This window comes from Oryctolagus cuniculus, chromosome 14 (genome assembly GCF_964237555.1).
Source record: "Oryctolagus cuniculus chromosome 14, mOryCun1.1, whole genome shotgun sequence".
Taxonomy (NCBI): domain Eukaryota; kingdom Metazoa; phylum Chordata; class Mammalia; order Lagomorpha; family Leporidae; genus Oryctolagus; species Oryctolagus cuniculus.
In genome coordinates this window covers 4,259,960-4,277,304 of record NC_091445.1, presented here as the reverse complement: position 1 = coordinate 4,277,304, position 17,345 = coordinate 4,259,960, and the positions used below count along the sequence as shown (strand labels likewise).

The 17,345-nt window shown below is 43.2% G+C and overlaps 1 protein-coding gene across 1 annotated transcript in view; it reads right to left on the bottom strand.

Annotated features, from left to right (window-relative positions):
* MSH3 (mutS homolog 3) overlaps nt 1-17,345 on the bottom strand; it is a 175,942-nt gene that overhangs the window by 56,094 nt on the left and 102,503 nt on the right. Inside the window, exons 17-19 of the mRNA XM_070056340.1 lie at nt 15,951-16,067; nt 6,521-6,628; nt 2,456-2,567 (exon numbers count right to left, since the gene is read on the bottom strand). Coding sequence (XP_069912441.1) covers nt 2,456-2,567; nt 6,521-6,628; nt 15,951-16,067 — 337 coding nt within the window. The remainder of the gene's footprint in view (nt 1-2,455; nt 2,568-6,520; nt 6,629-15,950; nt 16,068-17,345) is intronic.

Sequence of the window (17,345 nt, the reverse complement as noted above, 5' to 3'; positions counted from 1 at the left end):
GATTACTTATAATTATGTGAGAAAAGCTATATCCTACCATTCTTACAGGAGCTCTCCCATGGGCGTTCAGTAGTGCACAAACTTCTGAATAGCAATGAACCCGTTTACAGGGCTCAGGTCCTGAATCCCTCACAGTGCACATGCTGAAGTCCCCACCCCTTAGGAGGGCAGTCCTGGGAGGTGGGGTCTTGGGTCGGGACTCGTCATGAAGCCTGGGAGAGCGCCCTCCCTCCAGCCACCCCAGGGGGCCACGGCGAGAAGCTGGAAGCTGGGTCTGCGGCAGATTCCCGTTGTCACTGCTGCCCAGTCTGCGGAACTTGGTTGCAGCAGCCCAGACCGGCTAAGACACAGATCATACAAGGGTACTTCATGGAGGACGGAATTAAAAGATGAAATTTCAGTACAAAAAGTTTTTGAAATTCAAGCACAGCTTTTGCATAATACGAATTTTCCACAAACTTCTCACATGAATTTCAAATTTTCTGCACCAAAATAAATTTACCTTTTAATTCCATTTTCCTCAAATGTTTCGCAGTATCCTTGTATTTTGTAAGAGATGAAAATCAACTTGTCACCCCGCTCCCAGGCAGGCTGGAACACTACTCTGTACTGACTCGGCACTTCTGGGCTGCTTCACTTTGTACTGACTCTCTAATGCTCCCCAGCATCTCAGATCTGTCACACTGTCCTCAGAAAAACTGCCAAACACTCCTCTGTCTATGCTTCTAACCCCTGGCTTAACATTTTCTCCACGCACGTGGCTCACACCTGGCTCAGGGTTACCCCCTGCGGCCCTCTGGTTGGTGGAGCTGAGCTTTCTGTCCCATCTAAGCCGTGCCCTTCAGGGTAGGAAGTCATCCTTGTTCCTTCAGGGCCTGGCCTGCTCAGCCTCCCTGCAGAACCTTCACACGTGCGGGTCAGCAGCTCCATTCTTGGGTTACTGTCATCTTTCATGACAGATCCCGCTGTCCCATCAGATGACTCAGCGTTCACACAAACAACCCTTTCCTAAGCTCCCTCCCCTGATCTCCTCTCCACAGACCTGCCGCTCCCCGCTCCCCACCCTCCAGAGCCACACCTGGGGTCTGGCCAACTCCCAGAATACCACCGCTGCAGACTTACAGCAAGGCTTCTCACCCTCTGACACACTTTCTCTCCCTTCATGATAACCGCCTCCATGTTCATTCTTGAGCCCATCACCAGTCTATTTCACTCCAGGCGGACAACGCATCTCTGACCAAACTCTGCTCAGCTTCTCCAAGTCCTGGTTTCAACTAGGCCACACGTTGGCCTACGGAACTGCAGACCCTGAGCACGAGTGATGCTCTCACTTGCCCCACCAAGAACCATGAACAATCCACTTATTTGAAAGCCAGAGATAGAGAGAGAGAGAGAGAGAGAGAGAGAGAGAGCGAGCTTCCATCCACTGGTTCACTCCCCAGATGGCTGCAATGGACAGGGCTAGATAGGCCCCAGTCAGGAGCGAAGAGCTTTGTCATAGTCGTCCACGTGTGTGCAGGGGCCCAAGCACTTGAGCCATCTTCTGCTCTTTCCCAGGCACATCAGCAGGGAGCTGGATGGATGATGGCATTGTAGGAGGCAACTTAACCCACTATGCCACAACGTCACCGCAGCCCCCCTTTTAGAGCGGTGGATTTAACACAGTGGTTAAGATGCAGGTTGGGAAGTCCACATCCCATACCAGAGTGCTGGGTTCACGCCCCCGTTCAGCCCTGATTTCAGCTTCCTGCTCATGCAAATCCTGTGAGGCAGTGGGTCCTGGTCCCTGCTGCCCAGGTGGGAAACACAGATTGAGTTCTTAGCTCCCAGTTCTGGCCCAGCTATTGTGGGCATTTAAGAAATGAATCAGCAGCAAGGAATCCATTCTCTCTCAATTTGCCTCTCAACTAAAAATAAAACATTAACAATTAAATAAAATAAAATGCCCAGTCACTTCTGCACAGTCCACAGCCGAGTTCCATTCACACTGCTTGTCTGCTTATTGCCACAGTATCACTGATGAAATGCTTCCTCACCACTCTGGTGGCTGCTTTAGTTTTGACGATGTAACTGCATGTAACGTGCCGGCCCTGCCACAGGTTTCATTTCTTCCTCAGCTTCAATCAACACTCTGTGGCTTATGTACTTGATCTTCTAAGGTTTAAAAACTGCAATTTTCCTAATTCAGCATGCAAGTGAAATCAGCCCCTTCCTCATCTCTGAACACTCTTCCTAAATCTTTCCATCTATGAATAATCTTTCACTGGCAATAGCACCACTTTCATAGTTGGTGGTGAACCTAAAACCATGCCCAGGATTAGACTATTTAATCTAATTAGTCTATCTGAATTAAGACATGGCTCATTTTTACTTATAAAAACATCTACTTGGTACTAAGCAGTTCAGAATCACTGTTATCCCTGTCTGCATACTTCTGGCGTAACAAGGTACTTACTGACAGATTCGTACTATTGGGAACGTACTGATCCTGCTCGCCGAGCAACACATCAATCACAGGATGCCTTCCATTTTTTATTATGATTTTCCTTTCTTCTTGTAGAGCTGGTCTGCAAAAGGAAGCAGGCTTTGAGTTATGAGGCACCGAAACAGTCTCTAAGATGGCATGAGAAGTTCTCAGTATCCAATCTGTAAACAGACAGCAAAGCCTTAAACACAGATGTTAACTTGCTATTACGTCTGGAATAAGGCTTTGAACATGAAAGTCCCATTTTAACTATAAAATAGGAACTGGGAAGCCCAGCAGTATTCATCAGAGCGCACTGCAGCCCAGACACCAGCAGTTTCAGGACAGCTCCGCCACGGGGTCCACCTTCACACATCCTCTTCCCATTTTCAATTACAGCCAAAGATCAAGCCAGCATCTTCATCAGCAGAGGTAACGGTTCAGACCATATTACTGCTGTTTAAATGAGCATAATAAAGGAAATCATGTGAAACTGCTGCTAGATTCACTTGTCACACTAATATAAACTATATTATGTGTTGGACTTAGAATGACTGAACATTGTCATGTCCTGTTTAACTGAAGTATCTTTCTATAGTCTTTGGCATCTTTCGTCTTTTTGATATGGAAATTGTATTTGTGCCTTACTGTTCTTATATCTATTTCCACCTATAATTTTAGCTTTATTCCCAAACCCATCTGGGCCCCACTCTCCATCTCCTCCCAAGGGGCTACCACTGAGAAGGGTTCGGTGTACACCCTTCCCAACCTTCCTCCATCTATTTTGTTTAAATGTGCATCCTACTGGCTGTGATTTCTATTTTAAAAAAATGGAAGCACACTATAATTATTTCATTCCTCAACTATTTCCTTTTTAACTCAATAGTTTCTTTTAATCCTCAGTACATGAAAAAAATAGATTTCATCAAAGTACAATGAACTCTTTTAATATCTTAAAGTAATTTTAGTAATAACTTTACAAAAGTGAGAATGAAGGGATATATAAAGAAAGTCAAACTCAGAACAAATTTTAGTAAGAATATAAACAAACCTCAAATTTTTATTCTGTATCTTCCTGGTTTTCAAGGCAAGGATACCTGGAATGGGCAACGTGCTGTGAATATAATTCTCATCCTCTGTCTCGCAGGCACCAGGAACACATTTATTTATAAACAGTAAACTGTAAATCTCAATACATGTCTAATAGGTTTCAGCTCATTATTTCTGTTGTTCTAACACTTGCACTGACAAAAATAAAACAGTTGAAGAAGTTTTTGAAATCTTTTAAAGCTCATAGCTTCCTTAAAGATAACCGTTTTTGCTCCATAATTGCAAACCGTTTTCATTCACAGATGTATAAACACCAGTGAGAATACTAAATCACATGAAGCCTTTTGTTTCTACATCATCTGTTCTCTATCACAATGCTGTCTGTCCACCTACAAAATATATCAAGTACGTTTTCATGAATAAATGTAACCAAAGGCAGAAGAGTTATCATCAGATGTCTTTTAGCACAAGATGGTCCAGGGTCTTGTCACCGAGCACCGAGCAGGAAACGCTTCCTGTGGAATGGCTAGGTGGAGAGGAACGAGACATCTCACTCTGCTCCAGCAAACACAGTCTTCAGGTGTCCCCTGCAAGTCTGAGGCCAGTCCTGCAGGCCCTGTCCTGTGAGCATTCCGTGTCAGGCTCTGCTTACACAGAAACCCCACCACCACCACCCCTAGCAACCACAGCACTGCTACCCTGCTCTCCACCCTCATCATCTCATTAACCTGGCAACGCAAAAATGTCTGCCGTGCACTGTGCTTCCTCGCGGCTGCTATGGGTGAAGAATGAAGAATTCTGTTCAATTGAAGTCGGATGCAGACCACCAGGGTGGCGTCTGCGCTTCTCATGTACACCTCGGGAAAGAGCAGGAACTACTCCGGGCAGTACAGGAAGGGGAAGGAGGACGCGACAGCGACTCTCCCCTGGCTCTCACGCCACCACCCTCCAGCTTGCTTGCCCTTTTAGTCTCTTGTAATACAGTTGGAATAACTGACAACCAATGTTGAAATAATTCCTAGATAATAAAATCAGAAAATGTCTCAAGATAAAGGAGAGATAAGCTCACTGAGGATCTCAAAACGCATTGCACATGTATAAAGGGTCCAATGGACCCACATATAAGTCTTATTCTACTTTTTCAAACAAAGAAAAGGTAATTTTTTTCTTTGCCCTTTGGAAGGCCTTTAAGCAGCTGAAATTAGGCCCACCAGACAGACCTCTATGATACGGTGAACTGACAACGAAGAACATTTCCTGCCAGGTTTTCAGCATCCTGCTAAAGGTGTTGTATAGATGAGTTAGTCACTCCACTGCGGAACATGCAGACTGTCACTTTTCACTATAATAAACAATGCCACAGTGAATGACCCATCCCGTCTCCACGTGTCCAAGCTACAGCAAGCTGCTGAAGTGGAATTTCTAAAAGGTAAGAGCAGCTGTACTGATTTACCTTCTTGGCAGCAGGCTCTGACAGTGGATTTTTCATATGCTCACCTAGAGTTAGAATTACCAAACTTTTTATTTTTCACAACGTGGTGGGTAAATAGTGTTACAGTTCCTTTTAATTAGCACCCATTGATTACTAAGGTTGTACATCTTTTTATCAGATCCTTGGCTATTTATTGGTCTTTTTCATCATAATATCCTATCAATAACCTTTTCAATTCCTAAATACTTAAATTATTCTTAAATATATTTGGCTAATAAAAATTCCAAAAATGGATGCTTACATTTGTCAAAGAAAGTGACTTGAATATCTCCCGAGTGAATCTGAAAGCATCCACTGGGGAGAGAAACACTTAACATTAAAAGGAAAGGATCGCTGGCCGGCGCCGCAGCTCACTTGGCTAATCCTCCGCCTGTGATGCCGACACCCCAGGTTCTAGTCCCTGTTGGGGCGCTGGATTCTGTCCTGGTTGCTCCTCTTCCAGGACAGCTCTCTGCTGTGGCCCAGGAAGGCAGTGGAGGATGGCCCAAGTGCCTGGGCCCTGTACCCACATGAGAGACCAGGAAAAGTATCTGGCTCCTGGCTTCGGATCAGCACCAGCCGTAGCGGCCATTTGGGGGGGGTGAACCAATGGAAAAGGAAGATCTTTCTCTCTGTCTCTCTTTCTCTCACTGTCTAACTCTGCCTGTCAAAAAAAAAAAAAAAAAAAAAAGAGGAAAGGATCATTTTTGGATTTTAGACTATAATCTTAAAGACAGAAGTTTTCTCTATGTGAGTTATGAATTTATTATAAAAAATGAAATATTTGTAAGTGATATTAATTTTTTTCAATTTTATTTATTTGGCAGATAGAGTTATAGACAGAGAGAGAGAGAGAGACAGAGAGAAATGTCTTCCTTCTGTTTGTTCACCCCACAAATGGCTGCTATGGCCAGTGCTGCGTCGATCTGAAGCCAGGAGCCAGGTGCTTCCTCCTGGTCTCCCATGCAGGTGCAGGGGCCCAAGCACTTGGGCCATCCTCCACTGCCTTCCCGGGCCACAGCAGAGAGCTGGACTGGAAGAGGAGCAACCGGTACTAGAACCCGGTGCCCATATGGGATGTTGGCGCCGCAGGTGGAGGATTAACCAAGTGAGCCACAGTGCCGGCCCCAGTGATATTAATTTTAAAATAAAATCCTAGGTGTTCTGCCAAGTGAAATCAATATATCACATTCATGATCAGACAGGAGGACCTTTATAAAGTTAATGTATTATAACGTGCCCAAGTCAATGACAACAAGTGAAGAGTGCTCAAAAAACTTCATAGAAGTGTTACCCACAAAAACTTAAAAATTAAAATATATAACCTTCATCTCTAGACTTACAGTGACATCTGCTTTCATTACACTCAGTAGGACAGTAATTTTCAAATCAAGTTAAAGGTGTATGACAGTCAGCTTTACCAAGAGTCTAAAACACTTCAGTAACTGTAGTATCTTATAATAAAGACATTTAGATTACTGAATAAAGCTATCTCATGTAGAGCACGATAAGGAGGGGAAATAAAAGTATATTACCTGCAGTAATTTCCTTGCTTAGCGACCTTGGTCAGGGAGAAAATGCAGTCAACAGTTGCTAGGTGATGCACCGCCTTACACAGGGAGTCATGATGTCCACTGAACGTCCTACAGACACAGCAGCAACAAGAAAACTGTGAGCAGACTACTTCTCAGACTGCGAGAAGTGATCACTCTACTGGCTAATGCTCACAGAGGCATAAACAAAATAACCAGGCATCACTGGAAGTTAAGAGGGACGCGAGTTACACTGACTGCTTTGCTCTCTATTCTAACCGTGACAGTACTGAGTCGTCTTTTGTTTTTGCTTTTGCTTAGGACGAAACTGCACGAATTTGAAACAGCTTCCATAAAAGGGGTTTGCTAGTATGCTGCATTACACGCTTGCCCTACTGCGACTTCTCGACTGCGACAAAACCAGACGCAGCCACGGCTTCCACGCAGCGTCACACCATGAACCACTGGAGGGCTGGCTTCCCCTGGGGCTTCCCCTTCACAACTTGAAAACAAGCCTGGAGGAACGCTTGCAACAACTCTCCCTCCACCGCACAGTATCCGTGTCTGTCTGACTTCACCACCACGACAACCCTACCCCCAGTGCATAATCTGGACACAGACTGTCAGTGTAACAAATACTTGTGGAAGGCAGGCACAGAACAAAGCACTTTTTCAGTTGCTTGATTAATAATGTATATAAACATCACATTTCAGATTTCTTTTAAAAAAGATAATGGACATTGTCTCAAATTTTTGGGTAACTAAAGCTATAGGAGAGGCAGAGAGAGAGAGAAGTCTTCCATCCACTGGTTCACTTCCCAATTGACCGCAATGGCTGGAGCTGCGTTCATCTGAAGCCAGGAGACAGCGGCTTCTTCCAGGTCTCCCACGCGGGTGCAGGGGCCCAAGGACTTGGGCCATCTTCCACTGCTTTCCCAGGCCACAGCAGAGAGCTGGATGGGAAGTGGAGCAACTAGGACTCGAACTGGCGCCCATATGGGATGCTGGCACTGCAGGTGGAGGCTTTACCCACTAAGCCACAGAGCTGGCCCCCACATCATATTATTTTATGTCATTGTGTGTAACACTGTATGAACTGTGGTCACCTGTTGTGGGGGGGGGGGGCACTGGGATGTTTGAAATGTATATAACTACATTAGAAAAAAGGATCTGAAACTTAATTCTTTATAATGCCCACTTTAAAATATCCTTTAATACACAGAAAATACATAACTGAGCTTAAATCCTTACAGAAACTACTGTGCTTCCAAGAGAAATTAAGAGATTTAATTTTTAAATTTTAAAAATTAAAAAAAAAAAATGGTGGGAAGGGCCTAGTGCTGAGGCATAGCAGGTAATGCCATTGCCTGGTATCTCACATGGGTGCCGGTTTGTGTCCCAGATGCTTCTCTTCCAATCCAGCTCCCTGCTAATGGCCCAAGAAAAGAGAAGATGGCCCAAGTGTCTGGGCCCCTGTACCCAGGCTTTTGCTTCAGCCTCACACAGTGCTGGCTGTGGCAGCCATCTGGGGAGTAAACTAGTAAATGGACGATCTCTGTCTCTCCCTCTGTTTCTGTAACTCTTTCAAAATAAATAAATATTTAAATCTTCAATAAAAGACAAGCTAATCAAGTCCAATAATACATCAGAAAGATCATTCATCAAGACCAGGTGAGATTTATCCCTGGTATCAGGGATGGTTCAACACAAGCAAATCAATAAAAGTGATATATCACATTAACAAACTGAAGAATAAAAACCATATGATTATCTCAACAGATGCAGAGGAAGCATCTGACAAAATACAACACCCTTTCACAATAAAAACCTTAAACAAATTGGGTATAAAAGGAACATACCCCAACACAATCAAGGCAATATATGATCAAATCACAGCCAGCATTGCAAAACACTGAAGAAAGAAACAGAAGACACACACAAAAACAGGAAAAATGTTTCATGTTCATGGACTGGAAGAATTAGTATCATCAAAACGTCCACACTACCCAAAGCAATTTACACATTCAACGTGATCCCAATCAAAATACCAAAGATGTTCTTCTCGTATCTAGGAAAAAAGACCCTAAAATTCATATGGAATCAAAAAAGGTCCTAAATAGCTAAAAAAAAAAGAAAAATGAAATTTTGTCTTTTGCAACAAAACAGATGCAACTCAAGTTCACTACACTTAGTGAAATAAGCCAGTCCCAAAGAGACAAATATGATTTTTTCCCTGATTTGTGGTTATAATATGCAGAGCACAAAAAAATGTAGCACATAGATTTGATTAGTTTATAGCTCTTGTCTATACTCTTCAGGAACAGTGGTTTTTCTACTTTCTACTGGTTGAATTCTTTATTTAGTGTAGAGTTAAATTTGTGATTATACAGTAAATTGAAATTATATCATTGCAAAAATTAAAAGAAAAATAAGAAGGAGGAGGAAAGGTGAGAGTGAGGGTATCATAATGCTCTTAAAATTGTATATACAAAATACATAAAATTTATTGCCTTTATATAAATAAAAATAATTGGGGCTGGCGCTGTGGTGTAGTGGTTAAAGCTGCCGCCTACAGTGCCAGCATCCAATATGGATGCCAGTTCGAGTCCCGGCTGCTCTACTTCTGATCCAGCTCTCTCCTATGATCTGGGAAAGCAGTAGAAGAAGAATCAAGTCCTTGGGCCCCTGGACCCACATGGGAAGACCTGGAGGAAACTCCTGGCTCCTGGCTTCAGATTGGTGCAGCTCCGGCCATTGCAGCCAGTTGGGGAGTGAACCATCAGATGGAAAACCTCTCTCTCTCTCTCTCTCTCTGCCTCTCCTTTTCTCTCTATGTAACTCTGACGTTCAAATAAATAAATAAATAAATATTTTTTTAAAAAATGAGACTGGCTCTGAGTTAAGAAATAAATAAATAAATAAATGAACTCTTCCTGTTGAAAAAGTTATTTTTAAAGATTTATTTATTTTGAAAGTCAGAGTTACAAAGCGAGAGAGAGAGAGAGAATTTGCTGGTTTACTCCTCAGATGGCCACAACAGCCAGCACTGAGCCAGTCCAAAGCCAGAAGCTTCATCTGAGTCTCCCATGTGGGTGGCCAGGGCCTGAACACTTGGGTGATCTTCAGCTGCTTTTCTTAGGCCATTAGCAGGGCACTGGATTGGAAGTGGAGCAGCCAGGACATGAATAGGCACCCATTATGGGATGCTTACATTTCAGGTGAAGGCTTTGCCTGCTATGCCACAACACTGGCCCCTAAAAATGGTATTTTAATGTAGGTGGCAATGTCATAAATTTTTCAAAGACTAGAAAATGAGGACTACAACGGTAACTAAGTTCACAATCAGTAGGTCCAAGAGAAAAGCTAAAGGAAAACCTATCATTTATCAGCCAAAGATCACAGAGAGGAACCTACAGTATTGCTTTAGACTAGCTCTCAAGGTCAGTTTGCATTATCTAAGTTTTCAATGTGTTTCAGAAAGATAAAGCCATTAGCCTAGGGACACACAGTTATTAAACAGCACAGTCCAAATCCAGTCAGGCTCTTTATATCTCCTACCCCACAGGGCAATTTTAAAGACTCCTACTAGCATCTTTATTTTTGTGTGTACAAGAAACAAAATAGAAATAAGTTGCCTATTTTTGCCTAAAATCATAGTGTAGCTTAGATATTCCCTGAAAGGAGATCAAGAAAGAGAAAGAGAAAGAGAAAGAATGGTATACTGAATGCCTCTCTTAAAATCTGTTTCTTGGGCTAAATGTTTGACGCTGTGGTGGAGAGGATGGTTACAACACCCCGTCTGTGTCAGAATGCCTGGACTGGCGTCCAGGCTGCCCGCCTAGCTCCAGCTTCCTGACAGGCACCTTGTGAGGCCAAGGTGATGGCTAAAGTGCTTGAGTTCCTGGCACCCACACCGGTGCCAGTTTCCAGCTCCCAGCTTTGGCCTGGCTGGCCCTGGTGTTGCTTACTTTTGTGCAATGACCCAGAAGATGGAAGACCCCTCTCTTTTCTCTCCTCTACCCCGTCTCTTTACCTCTTAAATAAACAAATAATACTTCTCTGTTGCTGTGCTGGTTCAGCAGTGTTGAGTGTCGGTTACTTGAACCCGTAAGTCTCCAGGTGCCTCCGAGCTTGCCAAGGGTAGCAGACTAAGTCACTACAATGCTCAGTGATTTCCACATGACCACCATCTTTGTTCTAACTGTAATTCTGATTTAATTACAATGAGGGCTTCTATGTAAATGACATTTCCCAGATCCTAGAAACAACACTGGAAGTATCCAGCTCTACTTCTGTGTTAACTATTTGTGAACGGAAGAAACATACTTATAGTATAGATTTTATATTTCTTTGTTTGAGTAGACAGAGCATAATGAATGAATTTTGCATTGAACTTGAGTTCCTAAAACAACCTATACGATCCCACTAACAGAGTCTGGCTCCATGCAAAGCCCCAAACCACAAAGGGATGCGCCCCGGGCCTCCGATGGGCAGTCCTTACTCTTCAGGGCCCACCTGAAGAAATGCCTCCTGGTTCTGATGATGCGATGTGTGGCATGGACCTAACTCTCCAGGGTGACTGTGTGTGACTACGCCTTATCATTCTTGGTCTGGCTTCAGCTGTAGACCTGGCCACCTGTCTGTACTCTCGGACTGCGGCTTATACGGCCCCTGCTATAGTGACTGACCCATCTTGTCTTCCTACCTGGACACTGCCTCTTCTGGCAGGAAGGGGTCACAGAGGATGTTTCTGCCCTGCCCCTCTGGACCTGAGTGCTCAAGCACTCTGACACTAATGAGGGACCTCTTCTCAGATCCGGTTCCAGGCCATTAAGACCCTCACTCGCTACCACGCAGCAGAGTCCGCAGGACTCTCTCTGATGCTCTCAATTTCTAGGAGGGAAATGAGTGACACGCCCCTCAAGGGGGGCTGTTTCAGTAAACAAAACAAAAAAGTTGGGGAGGACTAAATTATTTTGACATGGACAACACCACTCTTTCTTATTTATATCACTGATTGTATAAATGAGACAAACATGAAACAAAAACTATCAGAAACGTCATCAAAACTCTTGGAGAAGCCTTGTTTGACCTGCTTGGTCTTTGCCCATTTGCTACACTTGGCCAGACTTCCAAGAGATTATCCATACTTAGAACAACAGAAAGCTGAAAAAAAAGGCTAATTTAGGTGACAACCTGACAGATCAAGTTTATGTCATAACAACATGAAACTTTATCACTCTGCTCTCAACCAACTTAAGGATGAAGCCGAGGCACCATGATTTAATCTCCAGTCAAAAGGTACTGCTGGGTGCACAGGAAGCAGATAGATACGTGGATCCTAAATCTACTACTATCATTAGAAAAGCTTTCCACGAAATGCTGCTCCATAATATCTGAGATTAATAACAATGGAAAATACCCTTTATTTGCAAATACATTTCTAGAATACTTGAACTGGGATGGGTTTTCAGTACAGCAGTACGGCTTGGAACACCTGTACCCCTCGTTAAAATACCTGGATCTGAGTTCTAGCTCGACTTCTAGTCTGGCCTCCCTGCTAGTGTGCACCCTGGGAGGCAGCAGATGATGGCTCAAGTACGTGGGTCTCTATCACCCAGGTGGGAGAAGAAGAGTGAGTTCTTGGCTCTTGGCTTTGGCCTGGTCCAGCCCCAGTTGTGGTGGGCACAGTGGATGGAAGATCTGTCTGTCACACCCTCTCTCTTTTAAATAAAATAATAAAAAAAAATTGAAATACTGTCTGAGAGATGTTATCATTCCATTTTTAGACAGTCTGCATTTGAGCAGATTATTCAATAATCACAGCCTATCTTCTTGAACACAAAAGAAGAGACACAAGGATTTCTTTCATTGCATCATCAGTGTTGACAGCCTTTATTTCTTTCACCATTTTGATCACAAGTTGTAGCCAGTGCCTCAGTAAGATGGATAACGCGCATGGCTAGCACTCAATCCTCTGATGCCGGGCTCAGTGCGGCTAATCATTTTTTCGGTGACATCAGATTCAAGCCATCTGGCACCTCCACAAACACTGTACAAGGCCATCAGCACTGCTCTCAAGTGGGGCTCTAGCCGCAAGTGCTCTAGTTCAGTTTCAGCCAATGTTGTTTTTAGGGGATAAAAACTTTCATGTCACTTTCTTATTTTGAAATGAATGTATATACATTATGAAAACTTCTGAAATCATGTATCTTCAAAATAAAATTACCAGTGACCTCATCATCCAGAAAAAAATCAGTAAACACTGTGAAGCTACATACAAATGGTCCCCAACTTACAATGTTTGAACTAGAACTTTCCAACTCTACGGTGGTGTGAAAGCAGTACCCGTGCAGTACAAACTGTATTTCGAATTCATTTTTTTCAGCTGGCAATATGTCACATGACAGTCTCCCACAAAGTCCAACTGAAGGCTAATGTTGAGGGTTCTGAGCACATTTTTAAGGTAGCCTAAGCTAAGCTATGATACTTGGGAGGTTATGTAAATTAAATGTATTCTGATTTATGATATTTTCAACTTAAAATGGATTTGTCAGGACACAACTGATTTTGTAACTGATTATGTCCTCATAAACTCATCATAAGTTGAGGGGTATCTGTGTCTGTATGCACATAATTGCATACTTACATATACACATATTCCTCCAGAGGTATGCACACATCCAGTAAGAAATTTTTATTTTAATAGTAAGCATATATATTTAATCTTTAAAAAAATGAGGGTACATATGCTGTATGTTATATGAATATCCATATACAAGATTGCACCATGCTTTAATACTGTTCTACACCATTTTCTCCCCTGAGTAACACGCCATGAGTGTCACGATCGTCAGGGATGGCACATCTAACGTGAGCTCCCTCTTAGCAAGCCCAGCTACAGCACAGGGGAGGTGTGAGAAAAGCAGAGGGCTCCTAGTTCTACTCACAAGGCTGATACAGAGAGAATGCTATGAGGGGAGCCAGGAAGAAGAGACAAATCAGACCAACACAGGAAAGAGAAAACCGACAATCAAGAATTAGCAGATAAAGGGACAAAAAAGAAGAAAGGATCAAGAATAACACCAACATTTTTAGCCTGCGAGAGCCTAAATTTTCTTGAGCCTGGAACACTGACAGACAGAACGTAAAGCATATTAAACCAAAACCCAGGATCCTTCCAGAACGTGGCCCTGGAGATCCAAAAGGTGTGATTTTTTTGCTCCATTTTCACATTCTTGGTGATGCACCAAGGAAAAAGTCAAGAAAATGGAAAGAACCAAAGGCCTGAAAGCCCTTGAATCCAAAACTGAAAGTGAAGCAGATAAGTGAACAAAATTCCTGTCCCTGGATTCAAGAGGATCAGTGTGTGTGTGTGTGTGTGTGTGCACGCGCGCAGGCGTGTGTGTCCCTCTTCTCTGTCATTCTGCCTTCCAAATAAATACAACAAATCTTTACAAAAACAAAAGGAAACCAGACTGAGTCAAGATAGTCTCCACAGACTGAAGGTAAGCCAGCTGGAATCTCTCAACGGTCTGGGTGACACGTCTCCTCTATATAAGACGACGCTGGTGCCTGCTCACTACCTTTTAAAAACTATCAAATAATATTTTGTCTGTTCTCTGCTTTTCACTTGCCAAGTGGGTACGTTATGGAATAAAGCACCTGAAGGACCTCACGGAATTTTTATTGCCTGACAGAGAAATTAACACGTTTCTGTACACACTGACGCCTTGGATTTACTGCGAGCAGGAAGGCAAAGGGAACACACCTGCCTGCCAGACAGCCTGGCTCAACCTGAGCTGCAACCCTTACCGCTGTGGCCGACCAGCTTCATATTTCTGATCTCACGCTACACATTTGTAGATTGGGGGTGATGATAATATTTAACCTCACAGGGCTCATGATAGGAAGACTGAGTTAGCAGCTTACAGCTGGTTCAACGGACCCAAGAGTCAACCTATGCGACCAGCACCGTGGTGCAGCAGGTTAAGCAAGGCCTGCAATGCCAGCATCGCATATCAGAATACCAACTGCTTCTGATCTAGTGCCCTACTAATGCATCTCGGAAAGCAGCAGCAGATGGCCCAAGTCCCTCTGAGAGACACATTTATCACACCTAAGAAAAATGAATATTAATTCATGGATTAATATTAATTAATTAATGGATTCCCGGGCTCCTGGCTTCAGCCCGTACGTCACGTCCCAGGCAGCCACTCTCTGGCCCTTTGCCTGTCTAATAAATAAATATATCTTCAAAAAGAAGAAAAGGAAGGAAGGAAAGAAGGCTGGGAGGGAGGGAGGGGATGAGGGAGAGAGAAAGGAAAAGAAGGGAGTAAGGAGGGAGGGAGGGAGGGAGAGGAAAGAACACAAACTCCAATGTGCACATCTCTTTCCAACTCCAGTCAGCCATGGTGGGAGCACTCAGAGCACAGAAACCAGCGAACTCTGCAACACGGCCGCCCTCCAGAGCACCAGCGGCCAGCCACTTCCCAGCACAGCCCGGAGCACCGTCACTCAGAACACAGAACTATCCAGAAATTCAGAAGAGAGGGATGCGAGGACTCCTTAAGAGAATCCCATGTATAAAAACAGAAATGGTAGCAGACTGTTCTAGATTTCAACAGTTTCAAGAAACGTAACAACCAACTGCAACGTGTGGAAGCTGATTAAATGTTTTCATTTAAAAATTTGCTCGGTGAGACATTAAGGAAATTCACATATATTTTTTAAATTACTATTCATTTTTCTTAGGTGTGATAATGGTGATAATATTATGTAACAGACTGTCCTCATTTTCAGAAGATGTACACTCAAGTATTTAGGGTGAAGTGTTACGATGTCTAAATCTTATTTCCAAATGGTTCAGGAAAAAAAAAATATATGAGATACACAACACAAAACAATGTGGTAAAGTTAACACTTACTAATCTGCGGTGAAGGCTGCACAGATGGTCATGTCAACCTTCCCACAGAATTTTAAATTTTCAGAGCATAAAATCAGAGGGAAAATAATACACAGGATATTTAAAAAAAAAAAAAGAAAGAATTAACAACAGGATATTAAAAAAAAAAAGAAAGAATTAACACAGAATAAAAATAAAACAGAACCCAGACTTGTCCAACTCTGAAAGAGATGTTAGGCCTTCACATGAGAAAGGTAATTTCAAGGTGGAATTTCAAAAAGTGACTCGACTAAACATCACTGGCAACAAAATATTAGTACAGCAACAATAAAATATACAAGGTCTCTCACCAAAGGCCAAGATGAGCTTACATTTCAACAGATGAAAAATAAAAACAGAGCACACAAGTACTCCGCTATCTCACAGTGGGTCACACGAATAACCTCTACTCTTCTTTTGTGATGGAAAGATTTTCCGGTCTATTTCTCACAGCAAAAGTCAGATTCTATTTTTCATTGTGAACTCACTCTAGAAAACCAAGCCACTCAGCACCGCAGTCAAGGGCGAGCTGCTCTCGGAGCTGATTCAGTCGTCTGTAATTTTCTACAATAAAAGGAGAGTGAAAGCGGCTCACAGCTTTTGTGCTAGAAGAGAAGAAAAAACATAAATAGGAAATCAAGGTTACATGAAATCAGTAATGGCGTCACTTCAGAAAAGTAAAGTAGTACTTATTATTCTCTGATGAGCCTTGAAAGTAAACCATTGTAAACAGAGAACATTCTTTAATTACACATCTGAACTCCACTGACTCCAAACAAAACGAGTTTATTCAGGAAGCTTTTAAGATGTTTAAAAAATTATATCCATTTGGCAAAGGCAGAGTTCAGATTTTTTAGTTCATTGGAAAATGCTTTTCTCTTTAAATTCTACTAAATGAAAATGAATCCTCTATAAAAAAAAAAAGATGAAGATCAGAAGCAAATATGGCAACATGGGTAGTGTAACAAAGCTGCGAGGTGGATACCCCAGCGGAGGGCACAGCACTCTGCACATTTTACACTTTGCTGCATGACTGTGGAGTTTCAGCAAGAAGAGAAACAGAAAGCATTAAGAATTACAGCAACGCATTATTTCAGGAGGCAATCCAGTAAAAGACATCTTCAGGATCTAACTGCAGATCCTCCGTGGCCCCAGAGGGGATGAAACACAAAAGTGCTTTAAAAAGCGCGTGGAAGAATGAGATACGTTCATTCTGGCACAAGAAAAGCTGAAACCTACAAGTCGTATCTGCAATACGCACGTTCCATACACCTTCTGAAGACTCCTGTGCCACGTGCCCCTTGTCCAGGTTGAGGAAATCTGCGATCCCTTCATCAAGAAACCACAGAGCTGGTGGGAGACCAGGGTCCCAGACAGAACTGGGGTCAGGGCTTCACTCTCCCCCCTCACCGCTAGCCCTGTGACTCCTGAGCAGGCTGAACTGATCTCTAAATAGCAGCTTTCCTGGTGCATAAAACACAGACGGCCGCGGCCTCTACCTCCTGAGTGCTATCGAGAAGACCAACAGACGGTGCCTGGCAGAGCGCCCTGCAGTCAGTACTCCATCAACGTTAGCAACTGCGTGTGGTGGCATCACTGGTGTCCACTGCTGCTGATGCAACCGTTACGATCACAGGTCTTCAAGAAGACGAGGTCAGGGTGGTCTCTGGTCTTTTCCTTGCTCGCTCACTTTGGTATTACACTGTCACCGTTACCTTCAATTCAGCAGACACTGGATGGGGCACGAGCCTTTTGTCCTCCAAATGTGACCAGTCAGGTTCTAACCTACCCTCTCAAGACCCAAGGGACACACAACAGATCAGAGATCACAATAACCTCCCCCCAGACCATCTTGCTTGTTCATTCAGTTTCCATGAAACTCA